The sequence below is a fragment of the Pelodiscus sinensis genome, chromosome 6, assembly GCF_052426305.1.
Source record: "Pelodiscus sinensis isolate ZL-2025 chromosome 6, ASM5242630v1, whole genome shotgun sequence".
Taxonomy (NCBI): Eukaryota; Metazoa; Chordata; order Testudines; family Trionychidae; genus Pelodiscus; species Pelodiscus sinensis.
Genome location: NC_143057.1, coordinates 42,415,094 through 42,439,458, shown reverse-complemented (window position 1 = coordinate 42,439,458; position 24,365 = coordinate 42,415,094). Strand labels below are relative to the sequence as shown.

The following is a 24,365-nucleotide window of genomic DNA, read 5'->3' as shown; positions in this document are numbered from 1 at the left end:
TTTGCATGGAAGGATAATACTAAGCTGATGTGGACAAAAATAGCAATTTGTTTTATTTTGTAATAGTTTGTTCAGATTATCTCTAATGATGAGTAAACTGTGAAATACTTTGCATATCATAGACAGTTGGCATTATTGAGCTGCATGCCTGCTGCAGTCATTAAAGGGAACACTGTTCATAATCCTATAATTTTACCCGCCATTGAGCAAAATGAATTATGTTGCACCAATATGGAGGTGACGTGCTACATATCACCCTCGTATTGGTGCATATAACAAAATTCATGTGGTGGAGGTGGGGCCAAGGGATTCTGAGTGTGGGAAGGGGGCTCAGGCTTGGGACAGAGGGTTGGGGTGCAAGGGATCTCTCGGGGGGAGGTAGGTGAAGTTCTGGGCTGGGCGGTATCGGCTGGGGCGGAGGTTGGGTGTGAGTGGGCTTGGAGTCAAGCCACAGCAGGGAGGCTTTAGGGCCAGGGGGCTCACCGGAGGATGTCTGAAGCTGCCCTAGCTGTGGCGGGGGAGGATCTGGGCTACTCTGACCATGGTGTGGGGGGTGCTTTGGGAAGGGGGTGGTCGGGGCTGGGTGGTGGTTGACTTTGGATTAGGGGAGCAACTGTGGCGGAGGGCGCTCTCTGGGACCAGGTTATGTTTGCCTTTGGGCTGAGAAGGACACCTGGTTCAGGCTGCCCCTCCCCTAGCTGCTAGGCAGAGTGTGGCGAAGTTCTCTCATTCACTGTAGGATAGGGTATCTCTCACCATTCTAAGATGACATCTAATGGTTGCTATAGTAACGCCTAAGGATTCAATTATCTTTCTGGTCAAGCTCTAGAATTAGGCCATTGAGTGAAACTGATGAAGGGGTAGGTTGCACGTACCTTGCAGGGTAGCAGAAGCTCTCTACAGGAGGAGTAATGGATATGTGTCAACTCACCATTCCTACAGAAATACAGTGAAGATGCTTAGACCTTTTGGAAAGTGGGAAGGACTTGACAAATCCACTTCCCAATGGCAAGGAGAGACCTTTCCCTGGTGAGTGGGGAGAACTACAACATAAATGTCTATAGTATTCAGTCTTTCTTTGAAAAGAGAATCTGTTTATTCCTGAGATTCCCTTCCAGATATGAACCAATGCTTTGTTCTCTCTTTGACTCTTCACACAGTTCTATGGCTTTTATAGCTGCAAGCTTTCCCAAGCTGTTGCAGAGTGAAATGGACAAGACTGGCCAGTAAAACATCCCACAGGGAATGGTATCGGTGAGGATGACCAGTTAGTCCACTTCATTGAACTGCAGCTTGGTGGGGTGTGGAAAGCTATAAGCTGAAGCGCAGTCAGTCAGTGGCACTATCTGCAGGGGGAAAAAGATAACTCTTCTCCTCCTCCCTCCCCCCGCACATAGCAGCCCTGCTTTGCAACAGTTAGTATCTAGGGGTACATATAGACTACAAGCCTCTTTCAAAAGAGAGTGTCTAGACTGCAACCAACCACTTCTTTCGAAAAAGCAAGTCGCTTTTTTGAAAGAGCACCCAGGCAGTCTGGATGCTCTCTTTCGAAAAAGCCCTGTTTACATTCAGTAACGCCTTTTTTCGAAAGAGCATTTTCAAGAAAAGGCGTTATTCCTTGTAAAATGAGGTTTTCCGCAGTAAAAAAAAACCTGCTGCATTCTTTTGATATAATTTTGAAAGAATGCAGCAGTAGTCTAGACACAGGTGAAGTTTTTTCGAAAAAAGGCCACTTTAAAAAAAAAAACAAAAAACCCTGTAGTCTAGTCTAGGACACTATCCCTCACTAAAGCCTTCTAGCAGTAGTAAGAGAGGGGGAAAATGTGCCTTCCACTCCCTGTTAGTTATCAGAAGGATTCTAAAGTGAGAGAAAATTGACAGATGTTTGGAGACCCCCAGACATGGTACAGGAGCAGTATCTTTTGCTTTCCCAGGAGTTTTGAGGCTTCCAAACAGTGCTTTCCTGTGGAGCTTTCTAATGGCAGTATCTCATGTCTGTCTTCTCAGCTTCTTGTAATTTTTCTGACTATAGGTAAACCTACGAGGACAAGATTGTCTAAGACAAAGTTAGTGCTAAGTGTGAAAGTAGGGGAAAGATAATTTATTGCATGGTTACTTTAAGCAGCTACGTGTGAATCATGTACAGCCTGCAGTTGACTCTTTTTTCCTGTTTGAGGTGTGTGTGTGTGTGTGTGTGTATATATATATATATACCAACATTTTAGGGGTTTGTAACTGTTCTTGTGGAGTCTTAGATTTAGATAGCAGATAAGTAATCTACATTGGACTCTCCTTAGTTCGGTGTGTGTGTGTGTGTGTGTTAGTTAACTGGCTAAGGAGGAGGTTCATGGAGTTGAACTATACCTTTAAAATTATAAACTGAATGAGAATAGGTGATTGAAAACAAAACTCTAATCCTTATTACTGATTATTTTTTGGGGGCGGGGGGTATAATCTTGGTTCTAATTTTTTTCTCTCTTGACTCGCTTTTCTCTACAGCGGTTAACTTTCTAAGATTGAACTATCATACTCAAAATGAAATATACAACAGATAGAATAGAAAGCATCAGATGTTTATCACAAACTTCATTTTCAGAATTCAGTTTTTCAGTTACCTATTTAATAGAGGATATTGGGCCTTAGATTTCCCACCCCTGAACTAAATCATTCCAATCAAGACTCTTAATGAGTTGAGTGAGAAAAGTTTACAATAAATTGAATGCTTTTCATGATTTGATTGTGGTTGCTCCTGCAGGTATAGTGCTTGCAGTGTTCATGTGGTGTAAAACCTATCAGGATAACTGCAGGACTGTTGTTACTCCAACTGTTTCCTTCTGGGCTCTCTGTCCTGTATGAGAGAAGACAGGATTGTTGGAGAGGCTTTGTTAAGGACATCATTTCAGATTAGGTTGTGACTTTTGGGGGGGGGGGGGGAAGAGAGGGGACAGGGAGGGAACCTTTTAATCATTGTTTCATGGGCTACTTAGGGTTTTTTGCATACAACTTAAAAGCTAAGTGACAGGAGTGCTGTATCTAATTTCTGTTTGTTTGTTTTTTTAAAAAGAGAGAATTAAACAAATATTATGCCCACGCACCTCTAACAATATTATTTTCTGGCCTCTTGTGTTAAGGGACATTGGTTAGGATTAAAATTTAAATGCATATTCTTTATCAACTCTTGAATACAACAAATGAAAGAACTGTAGAAATATCTAAATGATTTTGTATCACTTCTGTGCACTTCACTAAGCGTGGAGTTTCTAGAAGTTAAGTGACTTACATTCTGCAAGGTCAAGGTCCTGTGAGTTTATACTGCACCTGCCTGGGGCTCTGAGGGCTACAATAATAACTGACCTTAAACAGGAGTGAAACTAACACTTTAAAGTTTCACAGTATTGCCAATCCCAAATGTTCAAAAATCATGTATCTATCTCCCCCAAAATCATGAGAGAGGCTCCTTATTTCAAAGCCAATGTAAAAATATAGGTTTGCTGTTCTCTTTATCCTTTGCTTTTTGTGCATTTAGGGTGCACTGAGGCCACATTTTGGATCTTTCTCCACAACCATGAAGGCTAGAAACTTCATTTTTCTTTAAGAATGACGGCAGAAATAATCACCTTCAGTTGGCTCCAGGAGTTGGGGCTTTAAGGAAAACAATCATGAGACTCATGACAAAATCATGAGTTGACAACACTGCTTTTACTTCTGTTCTAAAGGCAAATTATTTTTCTTTCCTGCCTGCACCAGTCCCGAGATACCTCAGAAGTCTCCATTTTTTTCCTTAACTTCAAAACCTGGAATTTTCTTCGTGTTTGGTTTTAAATATTCTCTTGTGTGAAATACAACTCTATCACTGTTATGTTAAGAGTCTTCTGGAAAATAAACAGGCACAGGAGCTCTGGGCAGATTTTGTCTCAAGAGAAAGTTCAAAGGTCAAAGCTTTAGTCATTAATTAAGTAAAACTTCTATTGCCATCAGCATCTTCGTTTTCAGATATTAAAAAAATGCTCATACTTAATATATGAACCATCTTATCCAGGAGTAATCGTTCTTACATTGTAGGAGCTCAGATACTATGGTGATGGGATCATATAAGCACACCAGATAGAATGGGAAAATATTTATACCACTGCTCTGCCTTTTGTAGGTTTTGCCCCCTTTTCATCTATGCCTCAATCTCCCTCTTTTCTGAATATAATCTTGTCTCAAAGGTCATGGCTGTATTTCTTCTGAGTCTCCTGCAATGTTCACTCTAATTTTTATCCATTCATGGGCAGAATAAATCTTACGTGCACTGAGGCATGTGCAGACCTACATCACCAGTAGAAATGCATGCTGCCAGCTCTGGGCGTTCTGCTAATCAGCGAGGTAGCGTTTGAATCTCAAGTTTACAGAGAACACTGTTCTCCCATCCTGTGTTCTCTCTTCAATACCGCCTCCCTGCAGAGGGCTTTCTGTTTTATAGGAAATTACTAGTCCTTTCATCTTTTAATCACACTGCTTACAAAATATGAATTCTCTCAGCCCCAGCGATACCTCTCCTTTTGCAGTACTTGCATGCCACACTAAGGGTACATCTACACTGGCGTTATTCCAAAATAACATAGTGTGCACCCACTACAAGCCTTTATTTCAAAATAATGTCGAGTTGGCAGGCGACTTACTCTAATTCATGGTAACCCTCATTTCACAGGGAATAAGGAAAGTCGAAGGAAGAGTGTTCTACCTTTTTACTTCCTGCTGTGTAGACAGCACCAAAAGCTGACGTTGCGTGTCTTAATTAATCTCTAGCCCTGCTATGTAAACGTAGCTAATACAGTTAGGAGCTTTGCATGTGGTCACATCTCTTGTATAAACTTTGGGAGTGGGGGAACAGCCCTCCCCTTCCCCACCGCCCTCAAATGATGATCTTGGATGTTGTGGCATTACTGGCCCCCTTTTTTTAAATGTAAGATATCTTATACCCCAACAATTACATTCAAGTGAGAGAATGTGTCATGAGAAACTTAAAAATTCTTAGTGTACAAGCTGCTACCATATATACTAGTTTCTAATCAGGCTTGCTGGATTCCTAATGCTTTTGGATCTAAATTTGAGGATGTTTGTCTTTGGAGATTACGATGTGATTGAGTCAGCAGTTGGATATCACTGTTTCTGTTGTAATCATGAGGTCATCCTGGATGATTTCAAACTCTGTGCGTACAGATGACACTAGATCTTCATTTTGGATGGGGATTAGAGGTGGTGTTGAAAGGGGGGTGGGTGAAGATTATCTGTTATCATGGCATATTATCATTCCTGTTTTAGTAGCAGGGTTCAAGTCTGCCCTGGATAATGAAAGAACTAATTGGGTTATAATTAGGCTTGGAAGGACTACATTTTTATTAAATGTTGGTAAATCTCAAATTCAAAAATCCATTGGGGATCAAAATTTACAGATAGGCAAAAGTAGGAAGAATACATCTTCAAACTTTATTTACTTGATTTAAGAATATTTGGTTAATATATTTCTTTTGCATGTGATGTTGACAGTTTGTGTTCTAACAGTTAAAAAACTTTTTTTGATTGTCTGCTATCATTTAAATTGTATAACCCTGCTAATTTTCTGCAGCTTTGAAAATTTAAATATTTTTAGATGGTTAAAGCCCATAATTTTGCACAACCATGGAAACTTAAATTGGTAATTCTAAAAATGGTTAAACAAAAATATATAAAAAAATTATTCATCAAATTTGATAAGTCTAATTATCATAAATAAAGAAAACATGAACAAATGAGGCAGAAAGGAGATTCAGATTACAAAAAAAGTTCACACTTGTTACTCATGCGCTTAAAAAGATGCATATATTTAGCAATGAGATTTTTATAATGTAAACTTGAGTTTCTCAAGGATATTTTTCAGGTATTTTATTGGTTTTAGGATAGGTCCTATTGGACATGAATATGTAGCAATCCTTCTTTAAAAAGTTACTTAGGTTATGCTTGTGAAGCTATAGTTTAGATGTCAGCTGGAATGAGTTTCCTCTGCTGCTGTTACATTAAATTGTTTCCACAGGAATAAAACACTTGTCAGCTGTCTTTTTTTTTTTCTTCTTGCTTTAATATTTACATCTAAGGGTAAAATAATCCTATGGCAAACTGCATAATATGGGCAAAACCATGGCTCATCCATTATTTCATAAATAAAATTGACACTTTGAAAAACTGGTGTCATTCTTTAATTTTATTGCAAATAGTTAGAACTCAATGTACATCAATTAAAATAAATTGTCATTTACAATTGCTGAACTGTAATGAAGTGCTTTGCTGTGCCAGTTCTTTAAATCAAAGTAGTACATAGCAATCATTTTAATTATGTTCATGGACATTTTTAAAACTTAGTCAAGTGGTAAGGTGAATCTAAAAATGAAGGCTCAATGAATGCAATCTGAATAGTAAAATTAACTTATAAAACTTAAGTATTTAAATTCTGTGAAGCTGAAAGAGTTGAATTTATGTTGGAGATTCAAACTAATCTTGTTAAGAAAATTAAGACTTACTAAATACTATATTTATGTTATCTGTATTAAAGAGCCTTTAGGAAATGCACTTTACTTTAAAACATCCTCACTTTTATGTAAGTGATTAAATTGAATTTGTGCTCTCAAAATGAGACAACTCCAATGACATGGCTAGGAATGATTGTTTATTTAAAACTCTGATTTCTTCCAAAAATATTAGCAAAACATAAACCAAATGGGTTGCATATATTCTCTAAAGAATTTACTGATAAAGGAAATAAATAATAAATGGGATCATCTCAAAGTGGCTTACAGGGTGCGTGGTAAATCAAGAGCCTGTAGCTAAAGTTGAATTTCTTTGATTGTGTATTTATCTGGAAAGATGAAAGTGAATACTTGCTATGGAAAAACAGTAGATATCAGTGAAAATAAATCTTTGAGCTTTATTTCTTGCTGCACATCAAGGAGCCTACCATCAGTGAAACTGACATTCTTGTCAGTTTCGTGGTTGCTATTATTTCACATTTCCACTCTGGCTCCTTCTGGGGGTGAGGAGTTCTCCAGCTGTCAGCTCTGGGACAGGGAGCTCTGGCTATCAACCTCATGCAGCTGTCACTGCTTCAGTGTTCCACTTTGGTCAGTGCAAGCTCTCCTGGTGAGAACACGTAGGAGGAGGATGCACTGGATGCCAGTAGCTGATGTAATTACTGCAGTGGTTATTTTGTAGTATAGACATACCCTCACTAAACACAATGAACTATGCACAAAGCAGAAACTCCTGACACAAGGATATGATTGAGCACTTAGTCTTGTTGAGGTATGATAGCGGGTGTCAGGAAGCGGTGAGAGTCTGTAGATATGACCTGCTTTTGGTCTCCATCTGGTGCAGGCAGTAGACCTGAAACACTTTTCTTCCCACTCTCCCAATGCAGTAACCTATATTTTCCAAAGATAACAGCATTATTTTCTTAGGATAAGATTGGCTTCTATTCCTTAAGCTTCTTGTCTCAACTCTTTTTTCCTCCCCTTGGTGTGGTCATTAGCAAAACAGGCTTGTTTAAGCTGTTTGAGGACGGGAGGAATAAAAGTTTGGGGGAGGAGGGAATGCTCTCAACTGATAAGTCATCTGCTTTGTTCTTCTCCGTAAAATATCATCTCTTTGGGGTGATGGTGGGGACCTTGGTTCTCTTATGTTCTTGAATACTTTCCTTCTCTATCTGAACTACACACCCCACATGGTACCAAGACTTTGGGGCTTCTCTAGGTATTTTTGTAGACCAGTCTGGCAAACTTCAAAGTCAAGGCTCCTGGTGACAGTGTCCAAGTAGTTGAAAGTGGATTCCTAATAGCTAGATTCCCCTCCTGTAGTACAAAGTTATGAGAGATGGCCAAGGAGGTAGTAACTTCTGCAAAGTTTGCATCCTCTCCTAGTGGTGCTCTCTGGATGTTTTTATGGAGATGGAAGATGAAAGCTGTCTCCCTCACTCGTGGAGTGAATTGTTGGAGAAGCCCATAATAACTTTAGATCCCAGATGGTTTTCTCCTCAACTCCTTTCACCATGTTCCTTGAGATCTGTGCCAGAGAAGAGCTGCCAGGGACTTCCCTGGTCATAGTTACTATGGAGATACCCTTGGACAAGAGAGAGGTCTTAGCTACAGAGGGTGCTCCATGGAAGATAACCCCAGTTTTATATATCAGTAGATTTAGAATTACAAATTAAATGTGTGCCCTGAATCTTCCATATAAATTTAATATCTGGATTTCCTTGGGTAATCTCAGTAGTTGGGGCATACCCTTATATCCTTGGAAAATAATGGGAGTTTTGCCATTGATTTCAAGGAAAGATGATTTGGTCCCTTTTTAAAGAATGTATCACAATGCTGCCCTCTTGTGTTCATTGCTGTCTTAATGAATATGTCATTAGTGTCTGAAGAAAAGCTAAATTTGAGAGGAAACTAAATATATAACAGGACATTCTGTGTTTAACTGTAAAACTGTTCAAACATTACTGATCCTTGGTGAATTAGGTTTAGAACTAAACTTGGCTTTAAAAAAATGTAACTAAAGGGATTTTTCCCAGTGAGCTGACTGAAACCATTTTTGTCATATGTTGAATACAAATTGAAACATTAAATATAAACATTTCTTCCAGTCTTACTAACAACTCTCGGATTGTGGGCCTGCTGGCACAGCTGGAGAAGATCAATTCAGAATCTTTGTTGGTAGAAGCTGACACTGCCAGATATGTTACTTCAAAGATCCTTCACTTGGCTCAGAGTCAAGGTAAATATTTTTTACCAAATGCTTTAAATATTGTCTGCTCCTTTTCCTATGCCTCATCTTATAGTACAGAAAAATCCATTTGGGGGGAGAGGGGACACATACAAGTGAGAAGCAGCAAAAAAACCCACAACAAACCTTCACTGATGTGACCCCTGACTGAGAAACACATTCTCCTTATATACCCAAACCTACAGGGCCCCAGCCTCACAGAGGGATGGCATGGCGGCTGGAGCACTAGCACGAGCTCGCTAATACTGGGGGGACCATGAGCCTTTGGTGGTGGTAGTGGGGGGGCAGCGGGATCCAGGCAACCTGGAGGCCACATCTGTCTCCCAGACCTTAGGTTCCCCACCCCTGCTATAGTACTTTTGGATTAAGGTATCATTCTACATGAACAAGGATGGCAGACTCAAAGCCCTTAGATGCATGTAACTTGTCATAGCTTGTCCTTACTACTGTATATAAGCATTCACACTTAAAAAACAAACACTCTTGTGTATAAGAACTTGCCCTGGTATACAAAAATTAATTTTGGTATGTGTAATTTACTTAAGAGGGGAAAATAACTAAGACACTTAAATATTTTTTCTGCATTTCTTGGCTGAAGAAGAATGTAACTTTGCAAGTCTTTAGGATATCTGAAATAATCTTTTACCCAAAAGCACATTAATTAACACTCTGAGGGTATGTCTACACTACCCCCCTAGTTCGAACTGGGAGGGGTAATGTAGTCATACGGAGTTGCAAACGAAGCCCGGGATTTGAATTTCCCGGGCTTCATTTGCATAAAGCCGGCCGGCGCCATTTTTAAATGCCGGCTAGGTCGGACCCCGTGCCGCGCGACTACACGCGGCACGGACTAGCTAGTTCGGATTAGGCTTCCTAATCCGAACTAGCTGTACACCTCGTTCCACGAGACAACAAAGACAAGGTACTCAGAATAACAACCCCAACCATTTGTCACAATCTAATACGCAGATTTGAGATGCAATGCTTCCAAGAGATGCCCTCAATACTGCATCATGACTGAGTACAACTATTACGCCACATAGCATCATGCAATCAGTGGTCCCCAAAGCACAACTTTTCATGAGATGCTTTCAAGGTTGGCTCCGACTCAGATACAAACCTCAGGTCCATCACATGACTAATCACTCACATTACCATGTGCAGTAAAGGCATCCTTATGCTGGTGGACAAGTTCACCCAACCTGCGCGCAGCGGTACCCTTTCAAATCACAGACCCCACAATAACTATTACCATATATGCCTCCTTCATGGGATGGGGCACTCATGTGAATGGCCAAACACCACAAGGCCTATGGTCCTCAGCAGACCGCATCTTTCACAGCAACATCCTGGAGCTCAGGGCAGTCCGTCTCCCATGCCAAGGACTACTTCCCCATACCACGGGGAATCATGTTAGAATATATACAGATAACACGGCATGCATGTTTTATATAAACAGGCAAGGTGGTACACGCTTACAGGCTCTCTACAAGGAAGCCATAGCCCTTTGGAACTGACGCCTACCCCAAGACACATGTATAACTGCATGTCACCTCCCGGGCATCCTGAACTCCACAGCTGATGCCCTCAGCAGAGCTTTACCGCGGGACCGTGAGTGTGAACTCAATTATACAGTCATCAACAATATACTCACGGGGGGGGGGGCTCCCCACTCACACACCTACTCACCACCAGAGTGAACAACAAAAAGCCAAAGCTACTGTTCCAGAGTAGACATGGGAAAACGCTCACTCACAAATGCTCTCACCTTAACATGGACTGCACCCCTGCATTATGCATTTCCCCTCTTTAACAGAGTCCTAATAAAGACACTGAGCAGTAAAGCAAAACTCATTGTTATGGCACCCTGCTTTCCTCACCAACTGTGGTCCCCCATCCTGCACAGGATGGCACAGTACCACCCAATCACACTCCTATGCAATCCTAACATCTTACACCAACCAGGAGCCACGTCTCCTCACCTTCAGTCCCAGAGACTCCACCTCAAGGTGTTGTACCTCGATGGTTCCCAGGCATAGAACTTCAGTGCTCCAAACAAATGGAGACCTCTTATTATAAAGCAGAGCGCCTATGCCAAAAAAACAAACAAACAACCCACCAATAACAAACAACCCCACCACAACAACATATATTAACAAAGGGAACCCGTTTCACCCACTGGGTGATCTCACCTAATATACCACAGCAAGATGCTCCACACTCAGCTATTTAGAATACTTACTACATCTTAGAAGGCACCATAATCTTTGCACATCCGATAACCAAATGACTTGTAAAAGGTCTAAAGTCTGTATACCCAGACATTGCGAACCTAGACAACCATGGGATCCACATATGCCGTTAATAGTGAGTAGAATGGTGGCTCTCATGCCTAGTGACCTTTTAGTATTTTTTGTTTAAGACAAACTATCTATGCGACTACATTCAAAACTCTTACTGAAGGTGCTCTCCACTTTCCACCTCAACCAAACGATATACTTAGTGTTTTATTTGTTTGTTTGTTTTTCTAAAACCTCATGCTAACGCCATTGAAGATCAGATGCACACACTAAATGTCAGAAGGACACTTTCCTTCTTTATCAATGCAACCATCTTTTCAGGTTGTCTTTGCAGCTCTTCATCTCCATTGCAGATCACAGCAATGGAAATTGCATAACGTCACGAAGAGGGTCACATTGGATTTCCGGCTGCATTACTACATACTTACTAGATTAGCAAAAGCTGAGCTACAAAAGGCATACTTACCTGATCCGAAGTCCTTACCTCCATACAGTGTACTGCTTTGTAGTCACCTAATGTGGAGCGCTGCCAGGGATGTCTCTCAAAGAAGAGAAGGAGGTTACTCACCTTCTAGTAACTGACGTTCTTCAAGATGAGCGTCCCTGTGTGTGCTTCACTACCCTCTCTTCCTCCCCTCTACTTCGTAAAACCCTAATATCAAGACATCAAACATCCTCACTGGGTTCCAGATAGAGAAGGAAGTAAAGGGGGGGGAGGCGCATGTGTGATGGTACTGGGAAGGCTCGCGTGCACCGTGCATACATAGTCTTCAAAGCACTGCTAAGAAGAACGCTCATCACTTAATGTGGAGCACCCCCAGGGACGCTCGTCTTGAATGTCAGTTACTGGAAGGTGAGTAACATCCTCTTCCCTTCTCTGCAGGATGGGGAAGTCGGACCAGCAGAGGGCACGCAACGGAGGCTTCCCTGCTCCGTGGGAGACTCATGATGGGACTTCTTCCTCCGGCGGGGGGGAGGGTCAGCCCCGGAGGGGGCAAGTGTGCGGGCTTTCCTGCTCCACAGGAGGGGGAGTCAAGCTCGGAGGGGCCAGCGGCTTCCCTGGTCTGAGGGAGGCGTGCGCTGGCCCCGGAGGAAGCGTGTGACAGGGCTTCCCTCCTTTGCATTGGGGGGTGTCCTGGGAGGAGGTGGGTGCAGGGTACTCTTTGTCCCCACTGGCATCTGTCCCCTGCCACAGAACCTTGCCCTCCCGGCATCCTGCCCCCTCTCCTGTGCCCCCAGCTGCAGAACTCTGTCCCCACTGGCATCCTGTCCTCTGCCCCAGCACCCACTAGCACCCTGCCCTTCTCCTAAATAAAGGCAATGCAGAAACTTTTTGTTTGACATAGTATTTTAATTAAAAATGAAGCCTGGCCAACAAACCCCCAATTGGGGCTAAGCCCCCATCTGGCCACTGCATCATAACACTCCTGCACTACTACCCCCAGGTCCTAGATCTGAGTGTATCATACACTGGAATTCCCTGCCCTGAACACCTGACATACCCCAACCCAAATTTCTGCACCCTTACATCCACAAGCCTGTGGCTTGCTTAGTACCCCAATCCTCCATCTGCCCCAACACTGCCCGGCCTGGAATCCCCTCCCCAAGCCAGCGTCCCCTTCTTCACCTCCTCCTGCATCCAGATTTTCTCCCAGACCTTGCACACCTTACCCCTTCCCACACCCAAATCCCTCATTCCCACCCCAGAGCCTACACATCCTTTCTCAACCCAGTGAGGGTACGGCTAGACTGCAGGAGTTTTTCAGGATTCCAGAGATATCCTAGAAAAACTCTTCTGCATCCAGGGATGAGTTTGTTCTTCCGCTTTTCTTAGTGGAAGAGCAAACATGCTCTTTCGGTCACCCCTATATTCCTCTTTCCATGAGGAATGAGGGGGCTTCCAAAAGAAGAGGTTTTTCTGACGTTTGGTCTAGTCTAGACAGGCCAAATGTTGGAAAAACCTGTTTCTACAGAATAATTGGGGGGGGGGGGGGAAGCAGCAGTATAAGGGCTGGGGATAGCAAGTGATGGAGAGGAGAATAGAGAGGGTGGGGTTGGGCTTCAAGGAAGGAGTTGGGTTTTGGGGGAAGGATGGGGTGGTAGATCTTGGCTTGTTCTGTCATTTAAAAAGTGATCTAGGGTGTAAAAGGTTGGAGACCACTGTCGTGAATCATAGCAGTGAACGCCCTCTTTTTCCATTGCTTGACTTAATGTTATAATAGAAAAATGTTTCAAGAACTTCCTCCTTCTATCATAAAAGGAGAATCTTTCTTGACCTGCTTGGACCAGTTTGTGACCAGTTGGTTGAAAATTTCTGACTTGTATCATTAGCCTCTCCATGCCAATGTACAAGCCAAGTGTCTGTGATACTGCTAAAACGTAAGTATTGGGAGTTAAGTGCCCTGAAAATAGAATAGTTGTCAAGTGCCAGCTTGCAGAAGGGACTTGGACAATTACCTGTATAGAGCATTTTTAGATGAGAGAGGATGCCTGAACACCAGTTTTTATGCCCGTCTTTTCTGGTATCCTACAATTCAACCTTGTCACCAGCAGTATTGTTTCTCAGCCCGTTCATATTGGTCACAAACTGTCATTAACAAATAGTCATTAGTGTCAGACTTAACTTTTGCCTCCTCCCCAAACAAGGCATTCAGTTTCAAGTTGGTAATACCTGTTGTTAGAATGTTGAAGTCATATGGGGATCTGACTAGCATCCCTTTTTCATCCTTAGTATCCCCTAAATTTCTTTTCCTTTTTATATCAAGAATTGGAAGTTTTCTATTGATAACAACTGTCAAGAAGCAGGAACCCAAGCTATTTCCTTATAGAAAGTCTTCTACATTTGTAAGACCTATCAAAAGTGGAAGGAAATATTAAATGCATTTCTTAAGGTCACATTTTCATGGCTACGTTTTAAATATTTAATTCAAAAGACCTGGTACAAGTATAATGAATCTTTCAAATGAAGAGAAAGTTCAGATTATTGATATTCTGCTGTTTCTCAGTCATCCCTCCTTAGCCTTGGCCACCATCAGTCTAATTTTAACATCAGCAGATGTTTTAGGCATCCATAACATTCTCAGAAATAGCAACTAATTTTGTGGGGGGAGAGGATTGGGCTGTCTGCTCTCCCTGAGGCAGCCTCCATACTGAATCTCTCATCTCCAGCCTTATCCCAAACAGTGATTTAAATGAAGAAAAACAAATTGAGTTAAGGACTCAAATGTATTTACATAATAAAATGTATATGATGCATTTTTGATTAAATAGTTTTTTTAAAACTGTTCTAATATGCTTTTCTATTGGATTGATTTTTTTTAAAGTATTTGTCCATTATATAAAGCGGAAACAAGATGCACCCTAATTTGATTTAAACACCGTTGTATTGGATATAGGAAATAAAGGGGTTAGTTGGGGATGGAGTTAGACTTAAGAAATTCATCTAAAGAAATGTAGTCTAAAGAATAGCCTTACTAGCAGAATGAGAGACATGTTGGAAACGCTGTAACTTTTCACACATCTGTGTAACTTTACCTCTTGATAAATTCTCTTGCTAGCTTCTTCTCATTTTACGTTTTTGTTTTGGCAACCAAACTCTAGCAAGCTAATGTTTCTATATGAACTCACAAGTAACCTTAATTCATTTGCCAATCAGTTTTTCTTTTTTGCCTGCTTGGAAAACTAATCTATTTTTCTGCATTTGTAAAAGAACCTGCCTTAGATTCAGAGACCATAAAAAACCGTTGTCAAAACCATATCAAAGTAATATTGCATGACTTGCCGACTGACTAATTGTTGCGTTCTCAGAACTATAATTTAACTATTAAAGTAAAAGAATGGTAAATTAAATTTGGGGCTTTATAAGAGACAGTATACACTTAATATATAAATAAAATAAGTAGTGCAATAAAAGGATTAGTTTTAATTTGTTTTGCTTTTTAAAGCTATTTTAAAGCTTTTGCTGAAGGGAAGAAATTTATTCTTGTGATGAAGAATACATTTAAAATCCATGAACTTGCATTTAGCTGGGAGCGTTGTTAATTAGAAAATTCATAATAGAAATTGGTTATTTTGGTTTGAAAATGGTGACTAAGGAAAATCTGAAGTGCTTTGTGAAGATGTACACTGTGTATCTCATGCATAAAACCATGAATTAACTATATGTGGATTTTTTTTCTATCCATGTGCAGAATGAATTCCTTTTATGTTCACCAAGGCATGTGCAAATGAGTACCACCCTTAGAAACAATAAACCTCAGCTGTGTGTGCTCTTCAAATAAGTGTGGAATCTCTTCTGATTAGCCACACAAGCGCATAGCTTACACAGAATGCTGGTTTCTATTGCACACTAATTGTTCCCATTGCCAAGTCTAGAATTTTCTTGCACTTATTTCTTGCATTTTCTTGCACATTTTTGGTGACCATAAAATACATGGCAATGATCACATACTAATCAAGTAACTGTGAATTAGCATTTTAAAAATCTGCTCCAAAATGGTGTAAAAATAATTGTAATTTGATGTGGTTATCGCTTGTTTGCTGAAGATACACTCGTGATACTCTTTAGTTACCTGCAAGGGCATAGACCCGTGATCCCCAACACGGGGATGCGCCCGCCAGGTGCTCGGGGCTGGCCTGGCCCCAGGCACATGGTGCACGGGCGCTTGCAGGGGGGGGCGCTTGGCGGGGGGAGCGCCGGCCATGGGTGCGCAGCGCTTGCGGGGGAGGGGGGAGCGTCGGGCGCTTGGCGCTTGGAGGGGGCCCCGTCCCCGGGCATGCGGCTATGGGGGGGGCCGCCGCCGGGCGCGCAGGTGTCCCCGCCCCCTGGCGCCCGGCGGGCGAACAGCCACGCCCCCGGCACCCGACAACCTCAAAAGGTTGGGGACCACTAGCATAGACCAACTCTGAAACTAAAGCTTAAACCAATATTTCATAAGGGGGAGTCTTGTGCCATTCCTGCAATGGAAAATAGCTATTTCTAGTGTTGCGATTGCAAGTTCTAGTTTGACAAGTTGGTGAGGTGACTTTTTTTTTTAACAAAGGATGGTTGTACCAGCTATAAATCGGCCTGATTTATTTTGCAGCTGGTTTTGCTCCTTTTTTAGTGTCCTTCCACAGTGTCATCATTTAATGTTCACTTCTTCTGTACAAGTTATTAATCAGTGTAGTATCACAAGCTTTGAGCTTATTTGCTCTTGCTCCCTTGGAGCACAGTTTGACTAATTTGGTGGCTGACACTGTTGATCTGTTGCATTGGGACTTCAAATTTTCACTTTCTTGAAACTTTCACATTTTAGCTGCATTAATTTTATTAATTTTATTTAAATATTTTTACCCCGCTTCACTATTTAAAATATTTGAGGTGGCTTACAAAATTTTTTAAACACAATACAAATGACTCAGAGTTTCAGGCTCCTTGCTTCCACTTCCTTGAAGGTTTTGCTTTTAGTCATCAATGTTTTTGATACACAATAAGCAATCCAGGGGCTTCAAAAGAAGTTCACTGTTTCTTCTAATGATGTTAATCAAAGAGCAACAAGACTTGTATTCTTCATACAGTTTACAGTTACACAGCTATTTTCATACTAACTCTTCTTCCAGTGACTCGTGGCTTTCAAAACTTGAAATTGGGGCTGTTTAAAGGCTTGGCTTCTGTCTGAGGTGAATGTTTGGTTTTGGAAATAACTGAACACAAGTTGTCTAGCTTGTGGAGAGAATGATCTGACACCTTAAGACAGTGGTCTCCAACCTTTGAACCACAAGTTCACTTCTTTAAATTTAAGTGCAAAGTAAGAACTACCTCAAATCCACATACCCTTGCCCTGCCTCCTTCCTGCTCCTTCTTTGAGGCCCTGCCCCTGCTCCACCCCTTCTCCGAAGCCTCACTCTGCTCACTCCATCTCCCTTTCTCCCCCATCCTCACTCACTTTCACCAGGCGGGGGTAGGGGGTTAGGGTGCAGGATCTGGTCTTAGGCCAAGGGGTTTGGAGTGTGGGAGGGCCTCCAGGCTTAGCTCAGGTTGGGGGATCAGGGTCCAAGAGGGGTTTCAGAGTGCAAGCTCTGGAAAGGAGCTTGGGTGCAGGGGGAATCACATCTGAGGCAGGACGTTGAGTGTAGAGGGTGGTTCAGGGCTTGAACAGGGGTTCAGAAAGCAGGCTGTGGCCGGGCACTGTTTAACTGAGATGGAGCAGTGGGGTTGTCAAGGCTATTCCCCACTCTGGCACAATGAATGCCGAAATGGGGGCATGCAAGAGCACTCCAAAACCTTACCTCTACAGGCTCTGGTACAAAAACTTTCTTCCTCTCCTCCAAATCCTAATACCCAGATTTTGGGGGATCCGCTGCTACCATCAAGTGCTTTTTAATCCACAAACAGGGGTGGACACTTGAAAAACCAACCCCAGGGGTACTCCGAGCTCTTTTTCCCCAAAAGAGCTTGAAAAAGAAGAGAAAAAAACAAGCTGCAGTCTGTGGTAGCGGACCCCTCGGTCAGGCATGCAGATATAGACAGTCAGACCTTCCAGGACACAAAGATCAACCAATACCAGTAAATAAAAAAGAAAAGAAACAAACTTTTATCATCAAAACAAAGCTACAGTTGTAAGCCTAGTAAAGTTAAAATTTAGTTACAAAGGGGGAAAACCCCCACAATTCACAGCTCAGACATTGCTTCCAAATCCCCAAACAACAAATCTTGATGGACTATCTAAACTTTTTCCTACTTACACATTGTAAGTTAGATTTTTCTCATTGTGCTCAGAAATTGCTCCACTATATAATCTTCTTTGAGGGGGAAAATAATCTCTCTGACTTTCAGAAAAAACCAGGAAGGAAATGACTACCAAAGGTTCCCCAGCGATAGAAGTTATTCTGTCAACATTGGAGGTAAGACATCTTATTCATGTAAGTGTCTGTCTCTCTATCTCCAAATAGCGTAGTTTGTAAATATCAGACTTCATATTAGTATTTAATTTTCTTGGCTCTTCTACTACAGAAAGGTACTTTTTTGTTCTTGATCTTCACATGGTATATAAGGCCTCGATTCAGCAAATTTCTTAAGAACATGCCTATCTTTGAACATTCAAAGGAACTATGCTTGTATTTGAAGTTAGGCTATGTTTAGGTGCCTTGCTAAATCAAGGTCTAAAAATACATGTCAACTGGTATGAGTTGCAGTCAGAACTCTGAGAAGGGTGTTGATCATTATTTGGTAGTTAGAATTTTAACATGCAGTATTTAGATTTCTTGAAATATGAAAAAATAACCTGAAGTATTTACCAAAGAGAATTTCTTATTACAATTAGAAATCAAGGCAAAATAAAACAACTTGTTTTGTAAATGTCTGTCAATCTCAGAAGTTGAAGCTGGGTGTAAATATAAAAGTGCAGTTCATTAATTTGGGTATTAGCTTTAAGTATGCTAATGACTGACTCTTGGAAGCAAGAGCACCTGTGGCTGTAGAAAATAAATGTAATAAACAAGCATCTTCTAAGTCTTGAAACACAACTTGTTATGAATTAAGCAGTATGTTACCAAAACTAAAATAATATTTTATTTCAGAATACAAGAGATCTTCAAACTACTCTGAATATATTAAATATCCTCATTGAATTAGTGTCAGTTGGTAAGTTTGGTTTTTTAATCAAATGACCGTTTTTCTGTGTATTTGTGTTGGTTTTTCAAGGCATTTAAGAACAGAACTGAATGACATAATTGTATTTGTTGAGATTGAAAGAATCATCAAGTCTAGTTTATGCATGTCTCTAAAGTTGATTAGTGTGCTGCTTGGTGTACTGCAAATGGATACAAAGTAAAGACTAAATAATTATTTAAGCTAAGTACTGTGATTGGTTCAGTCACAGAGATCCCCGTGTGACTCCCTTAATGGATTGATCATACCATTGCTCTCGCCTACCTGTCCTCTAGGGTAGGTAAGCACAATAGTATGTTCTGCTAAGCCGCAAACTCTAGTCTCTCCCCCAACAAAGCCACAGAGTTGGGGTACAGTCCGCAGCAGAGCAACACTGACATTTAGAACAGCTCTGGGAAGGCTGTCACAGGGACTTGACACACAGCACCCAGGTGCACAGCCCCGGTGGGATCAATACCCCTGATACATTTGTCTTGCTCTATAGAAAAGTTTTACACAGCACAAACTCATAAAGCTCATGCCCTTTATCAATGAGAGAGATATACAGCTGTTGTTCACTCCCCCAGGTAATGGTTATGTACGTTGGGTTTAATAATAAACAAAGTGATTTGTTGAGTGCAAGTAATTAATCTACTAAGCAAAATGAAACGAAACAACATGCCAGGAAAGCCTAATACGCAAAAAGAAGTTGTTATAAATCATAATTTCTCACCCTACTTTTTATGTTAGGTAAAGTTCTTTTTAGGACAGAGCTGATCTTTTTTTCTTGACTTGGATCCAGCAGCTTCTCTCCATCCCTGTCCTTAGAGTTCTTTTGTTTCCAGATTTTTTTTCATGTGTCTTCTTGGGGTGGAAGAGCAATCTGTGAAGCCTGAAGATATTGTTTGCTTCCCTGCCGTGGGAAAATCCTATATAAGGAAGCGAAGTCTTCGTTCAGTTTCCCTCAATTTGTAAAAAATTCAAGACCGATTCCAGCACAATTAAATACCTTGAGTACTTCTAATGACCTTCATTAGCACATCTAGATATTTGAATGGGCTTATACTTCTTAATTTTAACTTCATATACAAGAATGATACTTGCACTTAAATAGAATATACACCTATAATATGTATATTGTAAACTCTTACATGCCCCATTTGCCTGTTCATACTGAAAAACATATTTCCTTACAAAATATGGAGGTGCAATGTCACGTAAAAGTTGCATAGTACTAACACTGTATTGCAGATGGTTATGAAAAAAGGCTAAATAGCTTAAATTTTGAGATATCTAGCTATCTTTTGACTACTTCTGATACTTCTATTTTTAATTTCAAGGTGGTGGTCGGAAAGCAAGTGTCTTAGTTTCTAGAGGAGGGACGCAGATCTTGTTGCAGTTGCTTTTGAGTGCCAGCAAAGACTCCCCACCAAATGAGGAGTTAATGGTGCAGCTTCATTCCCTTCTTGCGAAAATTGGTCCAAAAGGTAATCCTAATGTAGCAGTTAATTCTTAGCCATTGTGTAACACCCATCATATGATGATCTCATTAAACTTTAAAAAGATGGTTTCATCACAGATGCTAGGTAATTCTGTCTGGTCTATATTACATTATAACTTCTTTATAGTATGCTCATCACTGTAGTACAACAATGGCACCCAAGGCTAGTCATTGGGCCACGTGAGTGGCCCTCCTTTGTCTGTCTTGCAGCCCACTGAAATCATTCATGTGCAGTAACCATAACCCCAAGAATAAGATTAAGTACATTAATATATGGCATGCTGAATATTTCAGAACAAGTAGAAATGCTTTAATCACTCATATTAATAGAACTGTCATCAAATTCAATAATAAAGACGTTTATACTTGACAATATCAAATCCTTGTCTGACCTTTTCCCTGCCTCATCCCCCTCTCTTCCAGGGCTTCCAGAGCACCATGAATTGGCTGATTTGTGCCCTGTCTCTGCTCCACCCCTCCCTCTCAAAGCTTGAGTGCTGGAAACCAGTTGATTTACATCATTCAAGCTCTGGGAGGGAGGAGAAGGGAGCAAGGACAGAGCTCCAAGCAGTTAATTCATGGTGCTCCACAAAGTGCTGGGAGGGAGTTGGAAGAATATTTTAAGAGCAGAGACCCCATTGCATGAGAGGTGTGAGGAAAGGAGGCATTGAGGGAATGACAGACTGCACATGCGATCCCAAAGGGTCTCAGGTTGCCCATTACTGCTTTAGTAGTTAAGTATCATCTAGTACTGCATAAAGCAGCGTGACTACACACCTGTCGCATCTTGTTGATGTACATCTGGATAAATTGATCAAGACCAAATATTTGGAATTGTTGCCTAATTTAGAGTAACTTAAATTTTGAGTACACAACTTGATATCTAGGGCCTGGTTTTAAGAGCCTAATTTTTTTGGAGATCTTGAACTTTTCAAGATGAGCATTAGTGAATGAGGGCATGCATGAAGGTAAGAATGAAAAAGGATACTAAGGGAGTAAAGCTGATTATGCAGAGGAGGAAGTAGAGATGTAGAAATAGCACATCTTTTTGTCATTTTTGAATTAAACTTATTTACAGAAATAGAATAATGTTAATAGAATTCAGCTATTTTTCTTGTTTGGTTTTGTTCTGTTACAGATAAAAAATTTGGAGTAAAAGCTAGAATCAATGGAGCTTTAAACATCTCTCTGAATTTGGTAAAACAGAATTTGCAGAATCATAGGTTAATACTGCCATGTCTTCAAGTACTAAGAGTATACTCAACCAACTGTAAGTATTGCAAGGCATTCTTTTTCTTTTTCTATAAAGAGTTTGTCAATGTTTAAAATGCAGAATTTAAACTTTTTTGTTTAATATTACATGATTACAACTATTATTTCCTGAAAACTTTACTATTTTAAGTAGTGTCCCCATGTCACTTCTAGTTCACGTGCTTCTCTTGAGTTTGTGATTGGAGATTTGCCATTAGTATTGTCAATTTGTCCCCATCCCTTCTTGTGCTGGATACTGAAATAACATAGGGATGTGCGAGTGAATCATCATTAGTTCTATTTCACTCCCTTGAGCCTGAAACAGAGCCTTAGTGTAGCAGTTTTGAGCTTGCCTTGGTTTCTCTAATATTTCAGTAGTGGTTAAGTATATTTGGATAAGGATCATTTGACTCCTTTCTCCCCTGGGGGAGACTTCCTGTTTTTCTAGTAGGGCATGCTGGGCTTTTCAGGTTTCACACATTGCCTCTGAGACTATAGCTGTTAGTGACTTCCCCCTGTATGCCCACTGCTTGTGGGAGTCTCACTTCATCCTAGCTCTTACATACAGTGCAAGAAAAAAACAGGGATCTTAAACTCATTGCTAATGATGGAATACATTCTTCAGCCAGCTTCTTAGTAAGGTCAAGAGATCTCCATTCCTTGCCCTGAGACAGAGCCAGCACAGACTTCCCCTAAGGAAGGAAAGATTTTAGAAGCATCAGGAAAGATTTCCAAAAGGTGGATTCTTACCTTAAAGAGCCAAATCCAAAGAAGTCCCAGGTTCCTGGTAAAATCTGCAGTCTCCAAAATGTTGACCCCTCAACTCAATACTGTTAAGGTGAAGGTCTCTCCTTGTAGCACCGGTGGTGTTGCAAAGTCCCAGTGCACAAATCAGCAGCACTTCTCTAGGGCTACGTCTAGACTGCTACACGTTTCCGGGATACCTCCAAAGAACACGTCCGCTTTTCCAAAAAAAAAATCAGAAAAGTGGATGTGTTTTTGTCATCCCTATAAGCCTCGTTTTTATGAGGAAGAGATGGCTCAAAAGTGCAGGTCTTTTTGAAATTTGGCACCACGTAATTGTGACAGATTTTGGAAAAGCCTCTTTCAAAAAAGAAAAGTGGAAAATGACAGGCAAATTGCGGAGGGCAAGTGTAGATACTTTGGATTGCAAAAGTTGAGTTCAGTCCCAGCTGTTGATACCCAGGCATGTGGCACCATCTGCACTATGGAAGAAGCAACAGCATCAGATACTGTCAGCGTCTACTTCAGTATGTCAGACGCTGGTTTTACCATTGGCTTCACCAAATATTGCTTTGGCTACTCAGCTGTACCAATCCCTTACTTGGTACCACAGGAGTTCATTTATATTTTGGATCACTTGATAACTGATGAATTGGAGTCCCTGGTTCTCATGGATTCCAAGCATCTCTGAGTACAAGAGCCTTTTTTTCCCCTGTACTACTGTATGCCTCGTGAAACCAGGTTTACCTGTGCTGATCAAGAAAGGCTTCTTTGTCGGCGCGGCGCGTCCAGACTGCCCCGATCTGCCGACAAACAGCTGATCGGCAGAGCGGGGCAGCCATTTAAATTTAAATGAAGCCGCGATTATTTTAATCGCAGTTTCATTTCCCTCTGCCGATCTGGCTAATCTACATGCCTTCGTCGACGGAGGCATGTAGTCTAGACACACCCATACAGAATGGGAAGCAACTGTCTAGGAAGGAGTACTGCCGAAAGAGACTTAGGGGTCATAGTAGACCACAAGCTAAAGGAATCAGTGTGATACTGCAAAAAAAGCAAACATGATTCTGGGATGCGTTAAAAGGAGTGTTGCGAGCAAGACATGAGAAGTCATTCTTTCGAATCTACTCTGCACTGATTAGGCCTCAGTTGGAGTATTGTGTCCAGTTCTGGGCACCGCATTTCAAGAAAGATGTGGAGAAATTGAAGATCCAGAGAAAAGCAACAAGAATGATTAAAGGTCTAGAGAACATGACTTGTGAAGGAAGGCTGAAAGAATTGGGCTTATTTAGTTTAGAAAAGAGAAGACTGAAAAGGAGACATGATAGCAGTTTTCAGGTATCTAAAAGGGTGTCATGGATGGGGGGCGGGAAGTGTTCTCCTTGACATCTGATTATAGGACAAGAAGTAATGGGCTTAAATTGCAGCAAGGGAGGTTTAGGCTGGACATTAGGAAAAAGTTCCTAACTGTCAGGGTGGTTAAACACAGGAATTAATTGCCTCGGGAGGTTGTGGAATCTCTATCACTGGAGATATTTAAGAGCAAGTTGGATAGACATCTATCAGGCATGATCTAAATAGTGTTTGGTCCTCCTGTGAGGACAGGGGACTGGACTCAGTGACCTCTCGAGGTCCCTTCCAGTTCTAGTATTCTATGATTACTTGAAGGGCACCCACAGAGATGCTAGTTGAAGAAAAAGAGGCTATTCCTTTTGTGAAGAAATTGTGGTTTTTAGAGATGTCCCCCAGTGGGTGCTCCACTAGCTAACCCCTTCTTCCCCTTTGCTTTAGCTGGCTTGTTAAGGCATGGTTAGGTTGGATGTAAGGAACTGAGGGTGGCTCAGAGGCCTGTATAGCAGGGCTACTCAACCTGCGGCCCATGGGCCACCCGTGACCCGTTTATTTGTGGCCCTCAGTGTGGTTTGAATTTGTGGGACTCTACACTTGACCTGCGGGTGGGAGCCAAAACAAAAAAGTAGTCAATATAATAGTCTTCTGCTGATATGCTTTTTAGTAGTGAAATCCCTGGACTGTCATTACTCATTACAAATGCTGTCATATGGGTGGAAATCAGATGTAAATTGCATTTTATTAATATCAGCAGAACTGACTGAAATGGGGCTTGTGTGTTGTGCAGTCTTGTCTT

At 41.3% G+C, this 24,365-nt stretch overlaps 1 protein-coding gene across 7 annotated transcripts in view; it reads left to right on the top strand.

Annotated features, from left to right (window-relative positions):
* The window catches only part of AGTPBP1 (ATP/GTP binding carboxypeptidase 1), a 140,908-nt gene that overhangs the window by 49,656 nt on the left and 66,887 nt on the right, over nucleotides 1-24,365 (top strand). For 6 of the 7 annotated variants that reach the window (XM_006135883.5, XM_006135884.5, XM_006135885.5 and 3 more), the window contains 5 exons: nucleotides 8,654-8,784; nucleotides 17,911-17,978; nucleotides 18,654-18,717; nucleotides 20,064-20,210; nucleotides 21,363-21,494. In XM_006135883.5, coding sequence (XP_006135945.1) covers nucleotides 8,654-8,784; nucleotides 17,911-17,978; nucleotides 18,654-18,717; nucleotides 20,064-20,210; nucleotides 21,363-21,494 — 542 coding nt within the window. Of the gene's footprint in view, nucleotides 1-728; nucleotides 1,030-8,653; nucleotides 8,785-17,910; nucleotides 17,979-18,653; nucleotides 18,718-20,063; nucleotides 20,211-21,362; nucleotides 21,495-24,365 lie in introns of those variants that run through there. The other variant, XM_025177846.3, reaches the window with a different exon arrangement.